At 46.5% G+C, this 25,462-nt stretch overlaps 1 protein-coding gene across 1 annotated transcript in view; it reads left to right on the forward strand.

Annotated features, from left to right (window-relative positions):
- The first annotated feature begins 298 nt into the window (after positions 1-298).
- LOC124231085 (pleckstrin homology domain-containing family H member 1-like) overlaps positions 299-25,462 on the forward strand; it is a 49,960-nt gene continuing 24,796 nt past the window's right edge. Inside the window, exons 1-5 of the mRNA XM_046647738.1 lie at positions 299-495; positions 7,781-7,939; positions 19,498-19,560; positions 20,457-20,606; positions 23,576-23,659. Coding sequence (XP_046503694.1) covers positions 7,814-7,939; positions 19,498-19,560; positions 20,457-20,606; positions 23,576-23,659 — 423 coding nt within the window. The 5' untranslated portion in view covers positions 299-495; positions 7,781-7,813. The remainder of the gene's footprint in view (positions 496-7,780; positions 7,940-19,497; positions 19,561-20,456; positions 20,607-23,575; positions 23,660-25,462) is intronic.

Raw genomic sequence — 25,462 nt, forward strand, 5'->3', positions numbered from 1 at the left:
GATTTCTGCTCCAACTATGTGGGCGTTACAGCTCCTACAGGTCGCTAGACAAATGCTGGAACGCCCTTTGGGGGGGAGGGTCTGGTGTCGCGTCCCATCCTGCGAGGGTGCCACGCTGGCTGGCAGCTGAGCAGATCCCGCGCGGCAGCTGTGCGGCCTCCGCAGAGAGCCGGGGGCCGGAGCCCTGGAGGCCGGCGCCGCAGGGCCGAGGCCCGCGGTGCGGAGAGGTAGGAGGCCGAGCCCGCTGAGGTCATTTCCTGTGCCTCTCCGCGAGCCGCCCGCAGAGCCGAGCCGGCGCTGGCCTCTAAGGAGCGGGCGGGAGCGGGCGGGAGGAGGGGGCGCGGCGGAGCGCAGAGCGGGGCGCAGCGAGGCGAGGACTGGCCGTGCGCGGCCAGCCTCCGGGCGCCCCTCCCGGCCGCCCCGCCCACCCCGACCCCTGCTGCCGGGGAGCGGAGACCCGGCGGCCGCCGCGGACTCGGGCGAGAGCGACGCAAGGTCAGCGGCGGGTGCGCGCGGAGGGCGCCGGGTGCGGGTGCGGGTGCGGGGGCGCGGCGCGGACGCCTGCGAGCCCGCCGGAGGTGAGCAGCCCCGCGGCCCGCGGGCAGGGCTGGGCGTGCGGGGTGTGCGCTCGACGGGAGGGTGTCTGGTCGGCGGAGAGGACCAGCTCCCTCCGGCCGAGGGCGATTCCGGAGCAGGTGCCTCCCCACCTGGAACCGAACTCCCAGCCGCTGGGAGCGCTGGAGCCGCGGGTGCGGCTCGGAGGACCCGCACGGTGAGGCGAGGAGTCGCCTTCCAGGGGAGGATCGGGAGTTTGGGACCGGCTGGATCCAGTTGCTCCCGGGAACGGCCCTCGGGGCGTACTGGCAGTCTTCCCACCGCGGTACCTGTCGTCTCGCTCGCTGGCTCCCCTCCTCACCTCATCTCAGGTTATCGCTTGTGTGATTTCTCGGTGGTTCTCTTAGGAGTCCTAATGGGATCAGGCTCAACTCCTAGAGGCAGGTCAGCCAAGCAGAAAAGAAAACAAGTTGGGCGCCGAATGACACCAGGAGCTTTGTGTCCTGAGATTTCGAGAGGAATCGGTCACCAGGAACCAGGGGGCCTTAAGTGGGGTGGCAGAGGCAGTGAAGACCCTCATCTGGGTAGAATCCTCTCCCTGTTGGAGTTCTCCCTGCCAGGACATCTCCATAAGCTTTTGCTAAGAATCCTCCTCATAAAACGCTTCCGGACAGAGCCTTAGTTCCAGCTAAAACTGCTCCTTGAAAGATTATTTTAGTAACAATTGCAGTGGAGAAGTCAATGGGTCCTTCATCAAACTTTTTGGACTGTCTTCAGTGCGTCAGATACTGTATATGGTAACATCACTTAACACTTTATAGAACATCGATTCCTGTGTTTCTGCATATTATTCTCATTTTACAAAGGAGGAAGTGGACTCAGAACAATTGTGATTTGCCCAAGGTCATGTAGCTAAAGAGTGGAAGAGGCAAGACTCAAACTGAAGCCTCCTAAATTCCAAATGTGGGGTTTGGTCCACTGTCTGCCACCGTCCCTCCTGTACACTGCTGAGGGGCCCTGCTCAGAGCTGGGTTCCCGTGGGGTACACCCTGTGGTCCCAAACTCACTGAAACTAACAACTGAGCTGAGAAAATGTGATGCCCCTTGTGCCCCTTTAAGAAGTCACTGGCTAAGGAGATGTGTGTATCTCTCACTCTCCTCCCCCATGGTGCTCTCCTCTTTACTATCCCCTTCTTCTCTGAGGCTGTGTGTGTGGGTGTGGAGCTCTCTGCTTCTTGTGGTTGACAGTGCTTTGTACATGCTCACATCAAGGTGCCAGGATTCCCTCACTCCTGATCCATGACTTCACAGCAGGCTGGCTGCTGAGCCACCATCCTGCCTTCTCTGGCCAGCCCACCTGAGCCGTCCCTCCCTTCTGTCAAAAACTAGTTCACAACTGAGCTCCTCTCTGAGGAAACAGTCACTTATTGCTGTCTGGAGTGTGAATTAGAATAGCCTCAGGGGAGGGCAATTTTGACTGTTTGGCCAAATACAAGTGTGCGTCACTTAAGCCGACAAGTTCATTTCTGGGACTTTATCCTTCACATATATTCTGATGTGGATGAAATGATGTATATTCATTAAACATTTATCGCTGCATGTTTATTTTAGCAAAGGTATCAAACAACCCAAATGTCTGTCAATCAGGGACTCTTAAATGAAATCATGTCATAGCCACATGATAGAAAACAATAAAGCTGTTAAAAAGCACGGAGAGGAAATGGGGCAGATATGTATATTGCTTTAGGAAGATCTCTAGGTTATATTGGCAAGTACAGTGTGTATGGTATGCTACCACTTGTGTATGTGTATGCCACATCTGTTTGAATGCCTCTGTGTGCACTGAATATCTCTGAAAGGCATAAAACCCCATAACAGTGATTGTCTCTGGGGTGAACTATTGCTGAAGGACAGGGGTGGGAAGAAGCCTTAACTTTGCCCCATATACTCTTTTGTTCAATATTCAAAAATAAAGAGATAAAATCGTTTTAAAAAATCCCCTGACCTCCATTCCAAGGTGGATCTGGTGGTGAGCACCTCTATGGGCCACATCTCTCCCTATGCCCATGGTACTGTTGGTTTGCCTTTTGCTTGTTCCCAGTAGCTGTCATTTATTGAGTGCCGACTGTGTGCCATGCTTTTGTAATATCTCCTTTAATTCTCAAAAAAATCTGACATAGTGTGGTCTATGAAATTGCTGTTTTTGAAGGCCAAAAAATGGTTAAATGTTGACGATTTCATATGGTTCAACCTAATCTTTCTGCCTTCAATTTCAAACTGTAAGTGAGGCTCAGAGAAGTTAATAAGCAAATGGTTTAAGGTTGCGGGATTAATTAGTGCCTGAACCAGTATTCAAACCCAGGCCTGTCTGACGCCAGGACATGGTGTCTTAGGTTGTATACTCTGCTGTTTTTCTTTACTGGTTTTGTTCTCAAGGGATGCTATTCCTGGCTGTCCCAGCCCCTTCTACTCTTTAGATCCCTGAAGGCTGGAATGTGCTCACCTTTTCCTGTCTCCCCCGACATTGTGAAATGTGACGCTCAGCTCCCAAAAGAGGTAAAACGCATGTTGTTGGCTTGATCAGATGACAGTGCAAGATCAGAGGGAGCTGTGCCCTGCATCTACTCACTGCCCACCTCCCCCCTCCGCCCCCCGGAGCTGCATCACCAGAAAGAGGGCACAGAGTTCTTCCTTTCCTGCAGTTGGGCAGGTGGTCAGACTCATCTAGCAGAGCACTTTTAGAAGATGGTGGTAGCCCATCACTAGCAGGTGGAAATCACAAAAGATGCTCACACTCAGGGAATGAACCATAGGGAGCTGACACAGGAGAGCCCAGTGGAAATTGTACCCAGAACAGAATCTGTGTTACCATCTGATGCCTCCTGCAGTGACCTCTGACCTCTTTCTTTTAGGCTCTTGTATTGATTGGCCCCTCTGGCAGGGAAGTTTCTGGATATTCAGATGGTAGAGTTTATCCTCGCAAGCCATGGGATTTTTATTCACCTTTATGTCCCCAACCTTGCACACGGGAAATCACCTAACAAAAGTTAGTTGAATTAAATTTAATCTTAGCATTTTGTCAATTTCTGGTCAAATCCCTAAACCTGCCAGAGCCAGCTCAGGTCACCTTTGTGTTTTCTCTGATACACACCCAGAGTCTGACGTCACCTAAAGACTACCTGTGCCCTGTTTTCACCACCCATCCTACCTGCAGCCCCTACCCCTGAGGCACATCTCTGCTGACCTCTGTGGCCATGTCAGTCCAGGGAGCTGGAGGACTTAGGGAGTTGCAAAGCAGGTGTTGAGGCCATGGCAACCATCTGACTCTCACCTGCCAAACTGTTTAGTGTGCTGGGCACCAGTGGGAATTAAGAGAACAGGGTTTCACAAGAATGGCCATGAGTTGATGATAATTGTAGCTAGAGGGAGGCACATGGGGATTTACTATACTAGTCTCCCTGCTTCTTGTGTGTGTTTGAAGCTTTCCAGAATAAAAAATGAAAAAAACAGCGGAGCTGGGTTTCGTCCCCAGCTCACGTCCCTTCTCTCCTTTCCCCATCTATTTTTACCATTAATGTTACGTCTGTGTTAGGCTAGCCTGGTAGTGTGAGACTGTCCCTCCACCACCGACTCATCTTCATGGAAAGAGACTCTTCTATCTGTTGGGAGATCAGGATTCTTGGCCCAGCTCTTATACTACTTAGTTCTGTGTCTCTAAGCAAGTCACAGATGTGATGAGGTTCCTCATCTGTTCATGGTGAATAATATCACTTGTCCTACATCTCAGGGATATCGAGAGGATAAGGAGAGAAGTAACACCTGTCGCAATGCTTTGAAAAGATAAGAACCATTAGTAAATTCATTTCTGCTCATCCTTGTGCATCTTTATGGGAGGTACAATCGCAAGGTGACTTGGCAGGTGGGGTTCAACTTACTGGTATCTTCCCTTAACGTCCTGTGTTTTATCGCTGCTGCTCTCACCACCTGCTTCGGTCGGAAGAGCCTCTGGGGCTTGTGCTTGGCAGCAGACACCTTGCTCCAGATCCGTTTCCAAACCTCTTAGCTCTCCTCGCATGCCCAGACAAGCCTAAGATGAGTGCCAGCCCCCTTGCCAGCATCCTCAAGGCAGGGAGAGGATTAAGCAGAGTGCTTGATGGGTTCAAAACCGTGATGTCATGCAGATGTTTGATTGGGGAGAGCACTCGCTACGTCTAGGTATAATCTCACATATCAGGGCTCAGCAGAGGCCGATGACGTATTTCTAAAGTCCCCGGAGATCTTGATAATTTGAGTTTCCACTCTCCCCATGGAATCTGAGCAGCAGCTTTGACAATCAATGAGAGGGAATTAAAGTTCACCAATCTCTTTTAATACCGCAAAAGGATTAAGTTTCCCTTGCCCCTTGGTTTTACCTGGGTGCTTGTACTGCTAATTCTTAGCCCTGGGCTAAGTTGCAAGACTCTCAGCTCCTAGTTTCAGATCTGCCACATTTTTTACTTATACAAGGAAAAGCAAAATCCCCTTAAAGGACAAAGCAAATCAAACATAAACATGAAACCTCCCAGCCTTCTCTGGAGGCCCCCACAAGGTTCTGTTTTGTCTTTTCAGCTGTGATCTTAGATCAGAAAAGGTCATGTTTTGTTTTTGTCTTTTGTCTTCCTGCCCGTTCCAGTTGGTCCCAGTCCTTTGAGGTGGGGATTGCTGGGGGCTCACAATGTTGGGATTGTTTGGGATGACAGTTCCCGGAGAGCCGGGCTGAGGTCATGTGTCCAGTGTTCTGAGCAGCCCAGGACCAAAAGACTCAGACACCAGACCCATCAGTGGTTTAATTGTTGGGCCTTTCTCTACAGGTCTACTGACGCTGGTTTTTAAACAAAGAATCGGGACACATGATAAATGCCTATGCTTATGGAGGTCATGGTGTCAGAATATTTGAGATCTTGAAGCCCTAGAAAATCTGGGATGTAGGTTTGCCCTAGCACCAATGATCCCGAAAGATCCTACAAAATATTTCTTTCATTCTTAACAATCCACCTCACTCTGAAATCAGAGTTCTTTCCAGTTTTTGGATGGGTAAAGAGCACAGTGGATAACAAGAAGGACTTTGGAACAAGAATCCCAGCTCCACTACTTACTAGCTGTAGAACTCTCTATATAAGTTGGTTAGCCTCTCAGTTCCTCCGTGTCTTCGCGTGAGAGTGTATACACTAGTGCCTACCCCTTGTCTCATGGGTTGTCTTGAGGATTAAAGAGGCCACATGTACCTGTCCTACAATAAGGACTCAATAAACGATAGCTATTTGTGGTCTATAATGGGAGAAAGATACTTGTGAAAGTCAGATGTGAGATAGGAAGCAATATTGTGGTTAACCCGTCAAGGACAGCCTCACTGGTGCATCAGGGTAGTATTTGGCAGTACAGGAGGTGGCTGGGTTTTCTGAGGCCATGTGGCTCCTGAAGAGGGGAAAAGGGATTTAAAAAAACATTTTTATTATGGAAAATCCCAGGCATATATTTAACTAGAGAGAGACCGGTATAAAGAACCCCATATACCCATCACCCAGCTTCAAAAATTATCAACATTTTGATAAATCTTATTTCATATATCTCCCCCCACTCCTCACTCCCTACCGTAAAGTGTTGAAGCAAGACTCAGAGATTATATCATTTCACCTGTAAGTCATATGTATTTCTAAATGATGACATTTAAAAATATATCAGCCTGAAAGATTTAACAGTCATCCCTTAAAATCATCTAATACTAGGATGACCATATGTTAGGGTCTGGGACAGACCAAAGTGATGCTTGTTGCCAAGCATATTTATTAACAGTGCCCTAGAAGGAGGATTTAAACAAATCTGATGCTGGATGTATCTTCCAGCCCTTTTCTCCTCTGTGCTCACTCTGTGCCTCTGTCTCCTCTCATGCACACTCATACATCCTTCTTCATTTTCTCATCCCCAACCCAGTTTTTCTTAAATATATCCAGGAGACATCTGGCTAAATTCCCCTGGCTGGAGATATTATAGATGTCTACTTGATTTGTTCTGAATTTGTGTAAAGTGTTTTCCAAAGACTTGTGGCTCTTCCCGGAGACTATAGCAATATATCTACCAGTTTTCTGGTTTGCATTTTATAATTTAAAGGAGAGAGTGAAAATCTGCTCCAAAGCAGGATGGTTTGATGACAACAATTGACAAAATCCCAACTAAAAAGAAAATTGTCAAGGAAATTCAAACCATTACATTTTCTTTCCATTTCTTCCCATCTAAAATTATCTAGTTGTAATAGAATCTGAACTAAACTGGGAACCAGGGTTCTGCCTCCAGTTAGCTCTGTGATCCCAGATGAATCTGTTCCCCACTTTAAGCCTTCTTGAAACACCATCCGCCCCCCCCCCAGCATAATCTGCCCCCTTTGCCTGCTCCCATTTATCTGCATATTGATTAGCAACTGCAGAGGAAGATGGGCACGGATGTTAGCTCAGGGCCAGTCTTCCTCGGCAAAAAGAGGAGGATTGGCAGTAGTTAGCTCAGGGCTAATCTTCCTCAAAAAAAACCCCCCCTAAAACCCCTATATTTATAAGGGCCAGCCCTGTGGCTGAGTGGTTAAGTTCACATGCTCCACTTCGGCGGCCCAGGGTTCGGATCCTGGGCACGGACATGGCACCGCTCATTAAGCCGTGTTGAGGCGGCATCCCACATGCCACAACTAGAAGGACCCACAACTAAAAATATACAACTATGTACTGGTGGGATTTAGGGAGGGAAAAAAAAAAAAAGCAATTGTGACTACCTTGTAATTTTGCAATTAGACTTTCTTGAAAAACTCAAAGACAAGGGGACCTCTCTTAATTACCTTTGCATCTCCAGTGTCTGGAACAGTGTCTGGCATGTAAATATTTGTTGAATGGATAAATGCTTGTTAAATAGATAATTGAATGAAAAACAGATGAGCCCTACTTTTCCATTCTGTAAAAATGAGACTAGTTTCTCCTTACGGTTTCTCAGGTTCTGTGATTTCCTGAGGTTGCTCGGCTAACTTAGAGTGGAGCGGGAGACAGTGAGCCGAGAAAGGTGGCAATGGGACAGGCGGAGAGCAATGACTAACTTACCTCCCCAGCCCTGTTTTCTGTCCTCCATTGATCTCCTCCTCCTCCTCTCCCCACACAACTCTTCCCACACCCTTATTTATCTTTTCTTCTCTCACTGTGCTGGTTCTCAGGGCTCCCTAGACTATCCAGAAGTTGATTCCATCATGGCAGAACTCAAGGTGGAGAGCCGGACCAGCGTGGACTGGCAGAAGCGCTGCCTGGCCCTGGAAACCCAGCTCTTCCGGTTCCGCCTACAGGCCAGCAAGATAAGGGAGCTGCTGGCTGACAAGGTGGGTCTTGGAGAGCAGGTAGGCCCGACTCACCACAGAGGTCTGTGTGAGAGAGGGAGAGTTGGGGAAGGTGAGCTTTCTTTTTTTGTTGTTTTATTTCATTTATTTCTTTTTAGTTGAAATATATTTGATATAACATTGTGTAATTTAAGGTGTACAACATGTTAATTTGATACCTTTATATATTGTAATAGGGTTGCCATTGTAGTGGTAATTAGCACCTCTATCACATAATTAGCATTTCTTTTTAGTGGTTGGGATAATTAAATTCTAGTCTCTTAGCAAGTTTGATGATTATAATAGAGTGCTGTTGTCTGTATTCACTATGCTGGGCATTAGATCCTTATTTGCTACTCCTTACGGAAGGGTTAACTTTTAATAAGATGCTTTCTACACATGCAAACTGAAACCCATGGTGTTTTTTTTTTGTAAAAGACCGAAATCAAAGCAGTTGACTAAGCTGTCAGCTTGCATCCTTCCCTGCTCTGCCTCTTCGTATGGCACGCCAAAGAAGTGACACAGGTCTTCTTAGTTCTCCATCAACTCTTGAGTCACGTGTAGTGCAGTGAAGGTTCTATTACTCCCTTAACATTTCTTCTCCAGTGTGGGGCAGGAGGATGATATAGGAGAGAAGAATGGAAATCCTCACCCTCCTAGGCATCCTCCCCCTCCTGTGCATCCTCTATTAAGGAGCTATGGAAGGCAGCCTGGTTTCCTGGTGACGAGGTCACAGGCTTTAGAGCCAGACACGTCTGGCTCTGCCACTTACTAGCTATGTGACCCTAGGCAACTACCTTTACCTTTAAGGCAGGGACACAAATGTCTACCTTTCAGAGTTATTTTGAGAATTATATCATATCTCATATATAAATGTTCTAGCACAGAATAGATCTTAAATGGGAATAATTATTATCTTTACAGGCTTGGGTAGGCTGGTCTGGCAAACTGACCATGAGTCATAATGTTTCTACGGGAAGCTACATTCTAAATGGCTGACTTTCAGAGGCATTTTGGAGCATAACCCATCTAGATAGTAGAGACCTTCACTAAGAAAATATATGTATCTTACCTGAATCAACTATTCTCTCCATAGTTTTGTTTATTGTATCCATTGCCTAGCAAACCCTTCTTTCATAGTACAAAAGTAAAATTCAGTCCATCCTTCTTCAAGTAATGTCAGAGTCTTGATTAGTAAAGCCTGAATAAATGACCTATTTTATTGATAGCCTCAAACCTGGAGTCCAGGAAGACAAATTATTGGTATCACCTCTACATTTCCACTGCTGAGGGGAGTGGCCCTGGCCTAGCCTGGACTAGAATCGTGAACGGTGGGTCTGTTGGCATTGCTGTCTCTTAGTTCAGGCTTTGCAGAACAGAGACCAGCAGGGTTCCTATGGATATGGTTCAGGTTCTACTAGTAGAAAGGGTAGAATCCAGCCACCTCAGGGAAAGGGAAGTGGGCCTTACGCAGTGGTTCTCAAAGGTGGTCCTGGGACCACCTATGCCAGAAACCTGGAGTGCTTGTTCAGCATGCACATTCCTGGGCCCCACCCTGGATTCCTGGTGGGGTGTCCTGATCCAAGTCTCCTGCTGCTAATAATCTGCATGTTTAACAAGCTCCCAGAAATTGGTTTCATACACTATAAAGTTTGAGAACCTTGCTTTAGGATATGGGATTGGGGGAGGCATGCGAGGAAGGAAAGGATAAGCAGGGATCTAGACCAGATGGTCTAAAACACATCTCAGAGGGAAGAGACTCCTGTTTCTAACAATACAGACAACAAAATAACCTTAAAAAAGACCATTATGAAACACCTAGAAATACTGGATTAATTGTTTAAAATATGCTTCTCAGTGCAGATCTGTGCACTGAAAAAAGTAAGAGGAATCATTAGTGAGGAAAATCCCGAGTGATACTCAGTTCTGGCATCTGAGTGGGATGGGGTGTGTGTCTGGCCTCCCTTTAGTAATGAAAGTTTTGAGTTTTGAGTTTTAACATCTGTGGGAACAGAGATGAGGTCTGGCCAGTTGGAAGTGGGAGTTGAAACTGAAACTTCCTCATAAAGTCAGGACTATCAAAGGACTTTACCCTAAGTAAAAAGGTATACAAGGAAAAGAAAATCATCCACCAGCACAGGGAGATGGCAGAACAGCTTCTCATACTTGGCAAGGCTCTGGGCAGAAAAAACAAAAATAAAGAAAAAGGAAAGTGTTCCCTGAGAACCTGAGGATGCCATTGGTTTAACCTTAGAATTTGTACTATCTCTGTGGATTAGGAACCCTAAGTTCTGGACCAGTGATACACCTGGGAAACCTTGTAGGAACAGACACAGAGCCTCCCTGGTTGAGAAACAAGACCTCAACTGAGATCACACAGGATCTCCATGGAAAAAAAAGCCTTAGTGAAGGTGAATATATGATCCACAATGACTCAATACTTGAGAGAATAATCTACAGTGAGTGAGAGTCCACATACACAACAAACAACTGGACCAGACACCCCTCAATAACTTCTAATAATAGAATAGTTGGCAAGACACTATAAAATAAGTGAATTAAAAACTATTGCAGATGTAACGAAGTAATTGAAAACATGAGACAAGAACAAAACACTATCCAAAAAGATCAGGTGAACTTGAAAAAGAAACAAATAGAACTGCTAGAAATGAAAAATGTTTTCGTTGAAATTAAATGTTCAGTGGATAGGTTAAACATCAGACTAGGCACCATTGAAGACAGACTTAACGAATGGAAAGATGGACTTGAGGAAATCATCCAGAAGGCAGCATAAGGACACAGAGACTGAGATGTGGATGCTAGAATGACAAGATCCTATATAAGATTCCAGAAGTGGAGAAGAGAATGAAGGAGAGACATTACTTAAAGAGATAATGGCTTAAAAGTTTCCAAGCTTGATGAAAGACATGAAGCCTCAGATTCAGGAAGCAGAATGAGTCTAAGCACCATGAAGTTTTTTAAATCTATGCTTACTGTCTTAGCTAGATCATAGTTTGGCTGCTGTAAGAAAGAATCCCAAATAACAACGGCTTAAACCAGACAGATGCTTATGTCCTTCTCATGTCACATTCCAGGCATAATCAGTCTACCTCTAGGGTGATGTCTGCTACGTGTTTGAAAATGGTTTGCCCTCATGTCCACATTCCAACCTGTTCCCTTTAAGCACGTGACCTGGAGGTTACATTCATTCCTTCTGCTCACATCCCATTGGCCAAAACTTATTCACGTGGTTGTACCTAGCTGCAGGGAAGGTTGGAAAGTGTTGTCATTATTCTGGATAAACATGTGCTCTGCTAAAAGTTGGAGGTTCTATTTATGTGAGAGAGAAGGGGAGAACAGATACTGGGGAACAATGAACAGTCTTTAAGTTTAGAATTTAAGTCTAGAATAATAGTAATAACAAATAGAGTATATAACTTTCAAATCAGTAGAGCAGGGAAGTGGAATAAAGTCTATTAGTTCCATGCAGGGAAGAGAAAAAAACGAGTATGGAAAAAAAGGAGTAATCAGCAAGCACAAAATGCAGTGGTAGAAATAAATCCAAATATATTGGTCACAAGGAGACATATACCAGAATGTATATTGCAGCATCGATGTATGAAAAAACAGAGCTATTCTAAAGGTCTATTCACAGGGGATGGATAAACCTATTGAGTGTATTTGTACAACGTAATACAACATTGCAAGTAAAAATAAATCGAGTAGAGCTACGTATATAAGATCAGTAAATCTCAAAAACCAACACTGAACAAAAAATGTCCAGAAGGATATATTTAGAACGATGGAGTTTATAAAGTTTTAAAAACTGCAAAACAATACTGTCTGTTGTTTAGGGGGTGTATACAAATGAGTTAAAAAGTTAAATACAACCAAGTGCAGGGTCAATACCAGAAGGAGAGGAGTAACACTGGGGAGAAGTATGCAGGAGGCCCCAGCTATCTGTAGTGGTCTGTTTCTCAGAAACATCAGGGAACCAGCCGGTGGCGTAGTGGTTAAGTTCGTGGGCTCTGCTGGCCCTGGGTTTGTAGGTTTGGATCCCAGGCGTGAACGTACACTGTTCATCAAGCCATGCCGTGGCAGCATCCCATATACAAAGTAGAGGAAAACTGGCACAGATGTTAGCTCAGGGACCATCTTCCTAAAGCAAAAAGAGGAAGATTGGCAACAGACATTAGCTCAGGGCCAATCTTCCTCACAAACAGAAACAAAAACATCAGAAGCAGCTTTGAGAAAAATTGGGATGTGACAAAGCTGAATAGTGTATACATGTCTTAAAAAAATTATTCTCTACATGTTTCTTTTGGCCTGAAATATTTCATAATAAAAGATGTTTTAAAGTGCTGCTCTCCCTATTCCCTAGGGGCCTTAAACACACAATAAAAACACACCTTCTTCCTCCACAGCCCCTCTGTTCTGGGTAGGTTGAACTTTCATATCGGCTCCTCTTCTCTTCCAGGTCATCTTTGACCAGGATGCCCTCTCATAAAAATGTTGGGGCTCAGCCTGTTACTTGGGTAAAGAAGGGGGAAGCAGACTCAGGGCAGAAGAGATTTGGGGTGCAGGAGGGGAGAAGGAGAGAGAAATCTTGACTGGGGTTCATGGGCTGGGAGACTTGAGTAAGGAAGAGGGCTGGGATGTTAGCCCAACAGCGAACCTCTTGGGAGGAAAGCCTAAGGCTGTGAACACCATGTTGCTCAGTGTTGGGGCCCTGCCTGTCACCTGCAGTCATTCCCAAAGCAATAGGACGGGTTCAACAGTTCACTAGAGAGTTTCCCCAATACGTCAAGGTAAGTTTCAGATCACAGGAAGAGATGACAGGTTTCTCAGGACAGCTCCTGCTGGGGCTCAGCCCTGGTCCCAGCTCTGCTGCTCCCTGCAGAACTTCCACGTCAGTCATTGTCGGTACCACCTGCACCCTGGTGAGCCAGGGCAGCTGGGGCCCTCTGGCCAGCTGTCTCACTCCCCTGCCCCTCCACTCTCTGCCCAGCTGCCCGCCCATCTGTGGAGATTACGTTGCTGCATGGCTGCTGGCCGCCCCCTCACTGCCAGCGCTGCCTGGGATCAGACGCCACCTATTGGCTGCTAAGGCTTGGAAGCGTGCCCTTCCTCCCTCCCCACCACACAGCCTACTGGCACCTGCCTCTCTCCTGCAGCATTGCCATTCTAGACAGGGAATGATCTGTGCTAAAAAGAAAAATGTTTTTTAAAGAAAAAAGGCTACCCGATAATCCCTCACCAGAGGGTGAGAGAGGAGCTGGAGTGTGAGGAGAAGAGAGTTCTAGACCTTCCTGCTGTTACACCTCTCAAGGACTGGTGTGCCCTGGTCACTGTTGTCATGGACACCCACATTGCCAGGGCCGCGCCATTCTGGAGCCAGATGGCTTTGTGGGTTCACTTCCCATCCAGTGCAGGAGTCGAGGGAGTGGCTGATGTCTCGGAGTTCACATCCCACTCTGCTCGCCAGCCGTCTTCCTTGGTGTGCTGCGGAAGTCACAAAGGCTAGTCAGGTCAGTTTAAAACTTGATACTGTTCTAAGAGGCTGTAGAGATGGATATTAAAAGCCCCTTGGACTTTTTTCATTCTTGCTAAACTTATGCCTCAGTTTTCTCATCAGAAAAGTGGAAATATAATATCCACAGAAGAACTTTGTAGGAATTATCATGATTAGTATTAGTATTAGATTAGAATTAATGCAAGTTTAAAATTTTTTATTTGCTTACTCCCTATCTGCTTCCAAGATGGATTTGATGGATTTATTAAAAAGAAGAAATAATGTAATAAAACATCCCTCCTTTTTTAGCTTGCATGTTTTTAACTGAAGTGGCTTTTCCCAAATCCTGTTCCAATGGGACTGTGTACGCTTCGTCTTTTCTAAAGTCCCTTACTGGTTTCTCCAACCAAGGTTTTGAAATGCAGTTTTGTATTTACCAAAAATTTGTAGTTCAGGACTTCTTTTTGAATGTATAAATGGCTCAGTTCCATCTCCTTCAACAAAAGAACAATGAATATTGCTCTTCCCCCCTCAGACCGTGGATTATACAGAGGTGGCGATTCACTTCGGGCACCAGCTTCGCCACGTATGGGCAGAACACAAGGCCCAGAAAACCATATCCTTAAATACCCCAGGACTTGTGAAAAGGCCAGGTGCCATAAAAGGAGAATACTAGGGCTGTCAGGACTGGTCACAAATACGTTGAAGTCTGTGCAAAGTCATCGCAGCATCGGCCTTAGCAGATTTCATTTCTGACAAACCCGATTTGCTTTGGGAGCAAATACTTTCTAGAACTTTTATTCACTGTGTGTGAGCGTGCGCACGTGCGTGTGAGTGTGTGTGTGGCGGGGGGAGAGAGATTTTTTATTCTCCTAACCCCCCATTTTTTGTAAGGCCCACTAGAGTATTTCTCAGGAACCAGAGTATTGACAGAGCTCTGTACTCCTGTAAAGCCGTCTGAGAAGCCTGTGCTGCTGGAGGCTGGGCCCCGGGATGTGTCTCCGAAGGAGTCGGTCAGCTTGTGGCCAGTCTTGTGTTTTCAGAGTGTATCTGTGGAACACCTGCCCCAGGATCACCTGGAGTTTTCTTTTCAAGCACCTTGCTGGGTCCTTGCCTCAGACTTGCTATACAAACCTCTGTGGGCAAGACCCAGGAGTGTGCCTGCAGCAAACTCCATGTGGGTCCTTGTGCCCCTGAAAGCCTGGGATCTACCGCCAAGAACTCCCGCCACGGCCTTGCCCCTGCGCCCCATTCGGCTGTCCTTCTAGTGGATGCCCCGAACCCCATGTGCTCCCGAGGAGGCTCTGGGCTGGCTGGGAGCAGGAGAACCCATAGACGAGACTTGGAGCCCTTTCTCTGCCATGTCTTCTGCAGTCAGACACCAGGGCAGCCCCACAGTCATGTATTTTATATATTTAGGAATAAGCATGTGATTTCAATTGCACAAAAGATCTGCTACTAAAAATAATAAAGTTGAAAACCACTGTCTTTGATGACAACAGAGAGTTAGAAGCATTTAATAGCTAAAACTGGGGGTTGCAGACTCAAATGCTTGCAAGTGACTTAAATAAGTGAGACAGGTGGGTCCTGGGGAGACTTTGAGGGAGTGTGCTACAGCAAGAGGAGGAAGCCAGTTATTGCCATAAGAAAATGTAACCTTAGTGTGTCCAGATCTGAGTTTTCAAGAGAAGCTGGAAGTCAGGGATTACATGTAGAATCTGGGTTTTATGTGACACATGAGATTTGGATCTGTGAGGCCCAGTGGCTAACAGTACAATTGACTCTGGAGCCACTGCTCCTGAGTTTGAATCCTGGCTCTGCCTCTTGACTGTGTGACCTCAGGCAAGTTAGCTAACCACTCTGCGTCAGTTCCCTTCTCTGTACAACAGGGATAATAATGGTCCCCGCCTTCTAGGATTGGAATGAAGATTAGTTGAGTTAATACATATAAAGTGTGTAAAGCAGTGCCAGACACGTAGCAAGTGGCCTTGTTTTGTTATATCTGTGTCTGCCAAATCTCACGACACTGTAGGTCTTACAAGACACTGTAGGTCTTACAAGACACTGTAGGGTAGTAGTCGGCAACTTCTGGCTTAAAGCGATTCTTTCTGTAGATGGATCATAAGTAGGCTGACCATATAATTTATCATCTAAATCGGAGCACGTTAGAGAAAGAAAGGGAGGCTCTATTAATAATTATTCTGGGATGACAGGTGAGCACCAGACTGTCCCAGGCCAACTGGTCTCCCTGGTCCCAAGTGCCGTCTTTGTAGACAAAAAGCCAACAAGTAGTTATGTCTGTAAACTGCTCAGTAAGTGCCAAGGTGTGCACATGAGCTTTACATGACACATCTCATGTAATCTTCACAACAACCCTCGGAGATGGAGACTCATACTCTTTCACTGGTAAGGAAACTGAGGCAGAGAGAGGATAAAGAACTTATCTAAAGCCACACCCAGGAGCTAGAGCCTTAGCTCTCACCTGTACTGTTCTCTCCAGTGGGTGCAAAGCCATGGTAAGAATATTGAACCCCCTTTTCAAAGCGATAGCTGAGACTCAGCATGGCGAGGCTCTTGGCTCAGGCCACTGCTCGGCACACCAGGACTGTGCTGAGAGCGCGGGAGAGCGCCCAGTGCTCCTGCCCCAGGGGGCTGATATTTCACAGTATCACCGAGTGTAACAAGGAGCTGTGGACATGGGGATTAGATACCAGGCTGGTGCCAAGTGCATTTCATCAGGTTGTTGCGCCAGTTCTAGCCCAGCTTAGAGTCTCATGTGTGAGTCGCAGCTGGTGTAAGTGGATCCCGCCTAAAAGTCAGCCGCCTAAACCTGACACCTCCTCGGCTGGCGCGTCACTCCAGGCCCACAGGCCAAAAGGACAGCTGAGGACACAGTCCTAGGGAACCCTCTGAGAGGAGAAACGGGACCCAAATAAAGGGTGGCCCACCCATAGTGTAAGCATTTCAGAGCTCCAGATGTGGCCCTTTATGCAAGTGTAAAGAGCAGTCTGCCATCATGAAAAGTTGATGCTGGGATTAACAGAGGAGTTTGAAAACTCTAAAAATGACATTCTGGCATAGACACACCTAGGAGTATTCCAATGGCAATGGAGAAAATATATTTTCGTAAAAACGGAGGGAAACATGATGTTAAAAATATTCTTTTCAAACAAGGACGGCAGGATGTCGGTAATTGTTGGAGCACAGTGATGGATACACGGATGGTCATTATACTCTTCTCTTTTAAAAAAGTTCCAACTGTTCCACATGTTTTCAATGTTTGGACATTAGTTTTAGAGAAAAAAGAATACTCCAGCATAAAGGTGAATACAGAATGGTTTGAGTCTTTAGTGCCCTTGCTGGGAAGATAGGAACCGCTGGAGGGTGGGAAGCAATGAGGACTATGTGGCGACCGGCCCAAGGCTGGGAGGAGGCCTTCCTTTCCATCTGCTTCCATGATAGCTTACCTTAAAGTGATGTCTTGTGTTAAAATCTTGAGGGGAAAAGTGCTCACCGTGTTGTCAATAGTGGAGTGATTTCTGGCTCTGGCCAGTATCGTTGACCACTGTTCACCCAAATGGAAATACCCAGCTGGGAGGTAGGACTCAAATACACTCTGTACTTCACCCTACATTGGTTTCTCCATCTGTAAAATGGGAAGTTTTCTATCAGATGAAGTTAGAAAATATTAGACAGTCGTTGCAGAAGTCACAAATGTGAATGATCATTTCTTATGGAAATCCTCTGTCTTCTGAGCTCCAGAGCAGATGTGAGATCTAAACGGTCCAGCTGAAAGTTAATCTAAGAAACTTGTCAGGGATCCAAAGCCTTCCCTTTCAATATTTCATTGTAGTCTTAAAAAATTAAATGCTCCTGGTAATTGTATTAGTTAGAGTCGTTTCTGATTTGGGCTAGCTTACGCAAACAGGGAATTTATTGGGAGGATCCTGGAACAGCTCATGGAACTGAAGGAACTTCCTAGCAATCATGACTTGGTGAAGTTTGTGAACATTCGGGGCAGCCCCTTGGCTCTTGTCTCTGGTCTCTCAGTCCCAGATTTCAGATTCCTGGTGAGAGAGAACCTGATTGATCCAGTCAGGTCTGGTGCTGAAGGGGGAGTTTTATATAGTACTAACCTGGTCACTGGGAGGCACTGGTATGTGTCAACCAACCCTCCCCTGCCCCACCATCATGTGGAATTCTCTTTGCACTGGGAAGCCACCCTTATAACCATAATATTGGTTTTTGCTATGCTGTTATCTCCCCTTAGCTGCAGAGCAACTGTTTGAAGGTCAAGGAACTCCTGTAAGACAGTCCCAAGGACTGTTTGATTTCAGAAAGGCCATCTAGCTCTAATTGATGCCTGAGTCTGGCCAGAAGCAACCCACTCTCTGGGGCTTGATTCAAGTGGTTCTATCATAATTGCTAAACTCAGGAGAATAAGGAAAGAAGAGATACAGTTATCCTTGTCCCGAGCACATGAATGCCTGGCAGAAGTGTTCCTGTCCATTGGAAGCCCAAGGGGTATTTTTGTCCCATGGTTGTAAATCTTGGGTTTTATTTGGGATCCTCAGCTCCTTTCAGAGAGAATGTGTACGAAAGCATCTGTGTCTCTCCTCTCCCAAGAAGGAGGAAAAAATGGATGCAGGAGGGCTCCCCTGAGAAAAGAGGGGCCCCAGGTTCTCAAACATGAACTACTTCCGGGTAACTCTCCTTTCACTGTCCAGCACCAGGCTGGGGGCTCCTTCTCTTCCATACTTTAATCAAGGAAGGAAAGCAGAATTTTGGCTGAGGTGAGAGATTGGAAAAGAGAGAAGGAATTAATTGCTCAGTTTACTGGTAAATATCAAGCCAGCATCCAGGCCAACGGGAGAAGGTTGAGTAGCTGGAGAAAAGGCCAAATCTACAGAGGTGAGGTGGGCGCGGGCTGGACTGGAGCTTGAAAGTGGAGGCTGTTCAGCCTCGCAGAGGACACGCCTGGAAGATTATGCCTGTACTGTATATTTAATGCATACCTCTTGCCCGGGGGCAAGGCAGGGCAGGAAAGGAAGAAGTTGACTTGACTAGGCCATGGCACATGGCGTTTGACAGGAAAGTTGGATGTATGACTCTGCTCTGCTTCCTCGGAACCTTGTGTGATGATGTGTGGTTAGGGCAGTAGACGGCCGAGCCCTGACCAGGGGAAGGGTAGGAGCTGAAATCCAGCCCACACTCCACTCTCCAAGCTGCGAGCTCGCGAAGCTGCAGAGATGCCGTGTGGGTTGTGGGCTCGTGAGCAGCTCCTTAGGCTTCAGCTTAGATCTGGTCCCTGATGAGCCTCCATATGTAAGAACATTGGTCCCTGTGATTGGGCCACTTGGCGTAAGATTCCGGAATTGCCAGGTTCCTCAGACCTGAATGACACGCTCTACTGGTAGCAAGATAGGATTTTTAAAAAATTGTCTTGAGCCTCTCTATTTCTTTAAGAGTAAAGAAATCAAATTATGTGATACCTGTGAATGCCATTTACGGTCAGAGGCATCCTTGACAGGGAGTGAGGAAGTGCTTGTCCCCAGCCAGTGAGTTATTCCGAGGTGGGAAGAAACGTTCTCTTACTGATGACATGATGGGGGCCCATGTGGGAGCATGTTCCATGCCAGGCACATGGCGAGCGGTAGCAGTGCACTGCCTGCTGCCCAGTTCTGAGAGGAAAGAGGCCTCAGGGAGAGGAGACTGCAGGCGGGACTGTGGGCAGGGTGCCTCAGGAAGAAGGCCGTGGCACTGCTGCCCCTCCCTGAGTATCCTGCACAGGGAGAAACGCCTCCTTAGGCTTTTACTTGCTCAGCAGCGAGGACAGCAGCCCTGGCTCTTCACCTGCCTCTTAAATTCTGGATAAGTTGAACCGAAGTTTGCCATGAAAATCTTTGCTCTGACTCCTTGAGCCACTTGAGATGGGCACTTCAAGCCTGGCCTGGGTGCAGTGTCTGCACCATTTGTCCACGTTGCCTTGATGGCACGTCCATGGTAGGGATGCCACACCTACATCTCCCCTTCTTCTCTGGTTGAGCAGATGCAGGAGCTGGAGCAGAGGCTGCTGGAGGCAGAGCAGAGAGCAGAGAATGCAGAGACCCAGGTAACCAGGGAAGGGGACTGGCAGGAGTGCGTACGGGAATGACAGATGGCCTTTCCTGACACTTCCCATGGACACACTCATGCTGATAAGCTCTTTACGGGGACAAGGGGAACCAGCAGTCACCTGTTAGACCTTCTGAACAAATTAAGGTGTGTGGAGCTTTCTATGAGCATGAAACAGTCTTTGGGTAAGGGTCAGTGCAGTGAGCAGGTGAGTGGATTCGTCCAAATAGGCTAGGTTCTGCTGAGGTGACAAATTAAGTCTGACATCTCAGTGACTTACCACATTTAGTTCTCACTCCTGGTGCCCCTCTAAATTGAGGGTTAGCCAGGGATTCTGCTCCACCCAGTGCTTCATGGATCCAGGCTAATGGAGCTCCCCAGCATGTAGCTGGACCATCTGGAACATGCAACCTCCTTGGTTGCCATGGCAGGGAAAGAGAGCTGGGTGCTTGCGCACCAGCTCTTAAATACTTTAGCCCAGAAATGACGTGTCATCGCACTCTGGCCCATTGGCTGGAGAGAATTCCATGGCTGTCTAACTACAAGAGGGCTGGGAAATATCAGGAAACACATTGGCATGCAGTGAGCCACAGATGTCTTTGCCACAGTGAGGTTGGAGCAGTTCCTCTGCAGGGCTGTGTGTCCTGCCCAGCTTGTCCCTACTGGGGCCCCCTGAATTAGATGGCCAACACCTGGCTGTTTCTTCCTTGTCAATTCCTTCTCTTGCTCAGATGAAGCTTCATAATTGGTCATTGACTTAATTGGCCTTGACTTGTCTGGGTAAGGGCTCTGCCTGGGAGTCACGGGCTGGGACATCAAGAAGCATTCCATCCCACATTAGTGCCCATTCCACACACCATGTCTCAACCCTATGAGAGTATTGATACTTTTCAGGTGGGTATGATGGAAGAGAAGGTGAAACTGTCCAGTCTGAAGAATGTGGACTCAGCAGGCAGCCTGCACCGGAAGTACCAAGAATTGCTGAAAGCTGTGCAGGGCAAAGATGAGCTCATCGGCCAGCTGGAGGCACAGCTGGAGAAGCAGGTAAGAGCTAACATGAAGCAGAGTGCTGGTGCCCTCTACACTGTTTGCTCCAGTTGGCCCTGGCTTGTTGAGCTGAGCCCCTCTGAGCCCTCCAGGGGTGGGGAGCTCACTCCTTCATGAGACTGTTTTTTCATGTGGAGATTTAATTACTGGAAGGTACATTAGGAGCCAGGCAGGGGATATAGTGGGAAAAGGACCTCTGGGCTTGAATCCCACCTCTAGCACCTGCTGCTGTCTGATTGTGGGCAAATTACTGAAGTTACTGATTCTCATTTTACCCATCTATAAAATAGGGCTGATAATACCTCATGGGGCTGTCGGGAGAATGAACTCAGATAATCTGTGTCTAGTGTCAGACATGAAGTCGGTGCTTGGGAAGAAGAGCTTTTCCTTCTCTACCCTGGCTTTGTGCCCTGCCAACACATGGGACAGGACGCTTGCCTGTAGTCTCAGAGCAGCACAGAGCTGGACCGTCAGCCTTGGTCAGCTGCTTGGCCACAGTTTCTCAAGGAACCTGAGTCGGCAGAGACCAAAGTTGCTGCTGCCTCTAAGAAGCAGTGCCTCTCATCCTGAGCACAGGGGGCCCAGGAGAGGCCACTGCCCAGCGCTCCAGCTACAGTTAGCACCTTTGCTCTAGAGAGGGCATCTGGAACATCCCCCACTGGTTCCCTATGCCCGATCTCACTAACTTCATCCTAGTTCTCACTCTTACCTCTGCCGTTGGCCTTACCTACCCCACTTTTCCTGGTGCCAGAGGTCCATCTTTTCTAGCAGACAACCCCACAGTGTGGCCAGATGACTTTTAATTTTCCACATGTACATTTTCCATGAAGGTCCCAGCTAATCCTGGTACTACCTTCCCACCATTATGGGCAAATTCGTAATCATTCATCAGCATTCACTGAGTATTTCCTTTGTGGGATGTGCCTTTGTATGCTGCGGGCACCATGTGCTCCTGAAAAATCATGAGAAAATAGAACTTTGACACATGGACTCTTTAATCAATTTCCCGTCAATTCTATCTCTGCTGCTGTCTTCTCTTTTGAGTGGTTAGAAGTGGCAGCATCCTGGGCATTGGTGGGCAAAATGACTCCTGCTAAAGCTTAGGTCAGAAAAATCATTTTACAATAATAAGTCAAGATCAGAGCAGAAAGAATGCTGTTCTGCAAGTCAGACTTGGATTTAATCCCAGCTGTGCCACAAACTGACAGAGATAAGTCATTTCACTGCCCTGGGCCTTAATTTCCACAGCTGTATAAAGAGGGTATCAAACTAGTTTAGGAGTTGGCAAACTTTTTCCCTAAAAAGCCTTATAAGTAAATGTTTTTGGCTTTGTGGGCCACATGGTCTCTGTTGCAACTACTCAACTCTGTCATCATAGGGAGAAAGCAGTCCTAGACGGGAGATAATGAATGGGCATGGCTGTATTACAGTACAACTTCATTTACAAAAATAGGTAGTTGGTGGGGGGGTGGGAACCAGGTGGAAGGCTGAATTTGGCCTGTGGGCCAGTTTGCAAACCCCTGAGCCAGATGACCTCAGGTCCTTTCAGCTCTGAACTACTGAGAGTCTGCCATTTTCACATTCCTATCTCATTTCCACAGACTCCCTTGTTTGGAGCTTATGTCCCTAATCTTACAATTATCAGGCAGTTTTCCCTAGAAGTGTAACCTTGGTCCTTGTTGCTGATCTCTAAACCACTCAGCACACACCTGGCGTCCCCAGGCTTTGTTGGTCAGGGGACTGGTGCTCACTGTGGAAGTGGTCAATTGCCTGTGCCTCAGGCTCTGTGCTGTGCACTTCCTCTCACTTAATCCTCACACTGGCCCAGGGTGGGAGATGTATCATCCCCCCATTGTAGACATGACCGTGCAGGCCTAGAGGGGTCCGGTTTCCTGCCCAGTGTCCCACAGCAAAGAAGCCTCAGAGCCAAGATCTCAGCCCTGTTCTATCCTTGGATGCTATTCTTCAGATGCAAACCTCCCTTACACTCTTGATTATTTGCAGGGAATTGCTGCACATATGTGATAATGTAGCTTTTTTGTTTTTTAACTGTAAAGGTAATTCATGTTTATAGTAAAAAATACAAAAGGACCAGAAGGTATAGAATGACAAGTAACATTTTTCCCCTGTCCCCAATCGTTCATTTCCCCTCCTCACTGTTGACACTGTTTGCTGTGAACGTTTCTTGTGTACCAAAGCCCAGCATTCCATTTTCATTTTATTTAGCCAAGCCCTTATTTGAGGACACTCAGGTTATTTCCAGTCTTGAGGTTTTTGTTCTTGTTGCTTTATCAAATAATCTTGCAACTAACGATTGCTAAGCAGTGGGTTTGTTAGGTCAGTGGTGTGTACATTTACAATGTTGATGGGTAACAAATCACTCTCCAGAAAGGCTTTGCCAACTTGTGTGAGAGGGTTTGTTTTCCAACATTCTTGACAATTTGGGATAATAGCAAAATTTTAAATTATGTTGGCGTGATAGAGGAAAATGATGTCTCCCTTTTATCTACCTTCTTAAAATTATGATTAAGATTGAACAGCTTTTCATGGGTTCTTTTCCCTTTCTTTCTTTTTCTGTTAATTTCCTGGTCATATCCTTTGCATATATTTATTGGATTGTTCATTTCAAATTAGCCTTTTGTACATAAATCATTTGTGTAGCAAATCACCCCCCAGTTGGTCTTTTGGTTTTGTTTAAGGGATTCTTTTTTTTTGGTAATATAGTAATTTGTAGTGATGATATAGATTTATTTGTCTTTTCCTTCATGGCTTTTTGGAGTTGTATTGTGTTTAGGAAAGCCTTTCCCACTTTAAGAATATTTTAAAAAGTCATAAATGAATTAATTTTTTTCTCTCGGGCCACCCCCATCCAGTCTCTTGATATTTCTTCTCACAGCTTCCCGCCTCTGATTATTCACTAAGCTAGTGACTGCCGTGACTCGCTAAGGGCCCTCACTTTCTTGCAGAAGCAGATGAGAGCTGAGGAAGCAAAAATTGTTCAAGAAAAAGCTGCAAAGATCAAGGAGTGGGTGACACTAAAGTTAGCAGAGGTGAGTCAAAACCTCGTCTCGGGAGGCCTGGAATGGACCTCTGCGTGGGGCTGTTCCCTCCCTCAGTGTCATTCTGCCTCCTTCTGTGTGTGGGGCCTCGACTGACCTTTTTTGTTAACCATTTGCCCTTCCTTCAGCTTAAACACTGAGACCATTGCTTCACTTACCGCTCCCTTCGCAGTTAGGGCTCCTGAGTAGCTTTGTGTTTCGGAAGAAGAACCAAGACTCACTTCTGAAGAGTCCCATCTGTTTCCTTCTGAGGTGTACACACAGTCCTTGTATCGCCTCTTTCCCCTTTCTCCTCTGTCCTCTCCGTTCTTTTTAAATTTTTAAAAATATACATTATATTTACCATTGTAGCTGTTTTTGTTTCTGGGGTTTTTTGGTTGGTTTTTGTTGTTTGATTTTTTTCTTTTTTGGTGAGGAAGGTTAGCCCTGAGCTAACATCTGTTGCCAATCCTTCTCTTTTTGCTTGAGGAAGATTGTCCCTGAGCTAACATCTGTGCTAGTCTTCCTCTATTTTGTATGTGAGACGCTGCCACAGCATGGCTTGATGAGCGGGATGTAGTTCCACACCCAGGATCTGAACCTGTGAACCCCAGGCTGCCAAAATGGAGTGTGTGAACTTAACCACTATGCCACTGGGCTGGCCCCTTAGCTATTTTTTAAGTGTACAATTCAATGGTATTAAGTACATTCACAGTGTTGTGCAACTGTCACCACTGTTGATTTCCAAAACTTTTCATCACCCCAAACAGAAACTCTGTACCCATTAAACACCAACTCCCCCTTCTCTTCTTCCCCGAGCCCCTGGTACCTCTATTCTACTTTCCACCTTTGTCCATTCATTGTCATAGTTCATCCCTTGCTCCAGCTTTATTTAGGAACATCAGGACTAGAAGCTACAGTGCTACTAGCAAAAAACAAAAAACAACCCCTTTCTAAACAAAGGAAAGGGAATTGAAGTTTGGCAAAGGGCAAGCACTCATCTTTTCTTCCTCTGTCCTGACGCAAGTGGTTCTCACCTGCAGGGGGTTTTGGCTCATTTTGCCTCCCATCCCCTTCTGTGGATGCACATCTCAGGTCACCTGCTAGACGGCAAGTTCTTGGGGACACAGCTGATGCTGAGTTTACCTCCAAATTCCACAGCCCTGACCCTTGCTAAAAGGTGCTCAGTAAAAGTGTATTGGGTTCGGTTTAAAAGAAAATGCAGCAACCATGAGGATGGATTCATAGACAATATGTTGAGCAAAAGAAGCCAGACACAGAAGTACATACTATATAACTCCATTTATATGAAGTTCAGAAATGGGCAGAACTAAACCAGGGTGTGAGGGATGCATACTTAGATGGTAAAACCCAGAAAGTAAGGAGGTGAGTCTCATAAGCCTAGAAGAGTGGTTGCCTTTGTGGGGACGGGGGACTGTGACTGGAAGGTACAGGTCTGGCTTTGGGAATGCTGGCAGATTTCTGTTTAACCTGAGTGATGAAGGCCACGTGAGCATTCATTTCGGAATCATCTGCTGAGCTGTTCAGTGACGTGGGAGGCAGTTTTCTGTGTGTGTGTTATATTTCACAATTTAGAAAAAGATTTAAAACACCTAGAAAAGAAAGTTCAGGGGCTTATTCTATTCCAATAAAACCAGTGAGCACAGAGGGAGGGAGATGGCCAGGGCTCCCTGGGAGGGTCGACGCTGGGTGGGTGGAGCACTACGTGTTCTCTTTCAAAGATTTGATCTTTAAAAAGGATCTTAATCTTATTTTGAATTCTGCATCCGAGCCTGAAGGCTGAGTATCCTTAAT

This window comes from Equus quagga, chromosome 20 (genome assembly GCF_021613505.1).
Source record: "Equus quagga isolate Etosha38 chromosome 20, UCLA_HA_Equagga_1.0, whole genome shotgun sequence".
NCBI classification, from domain to species: Eukaryota; Metazoa; Chordata; class Mammalia; order Perissodactyla; family Equidae; genus Equus; species Equus quagga.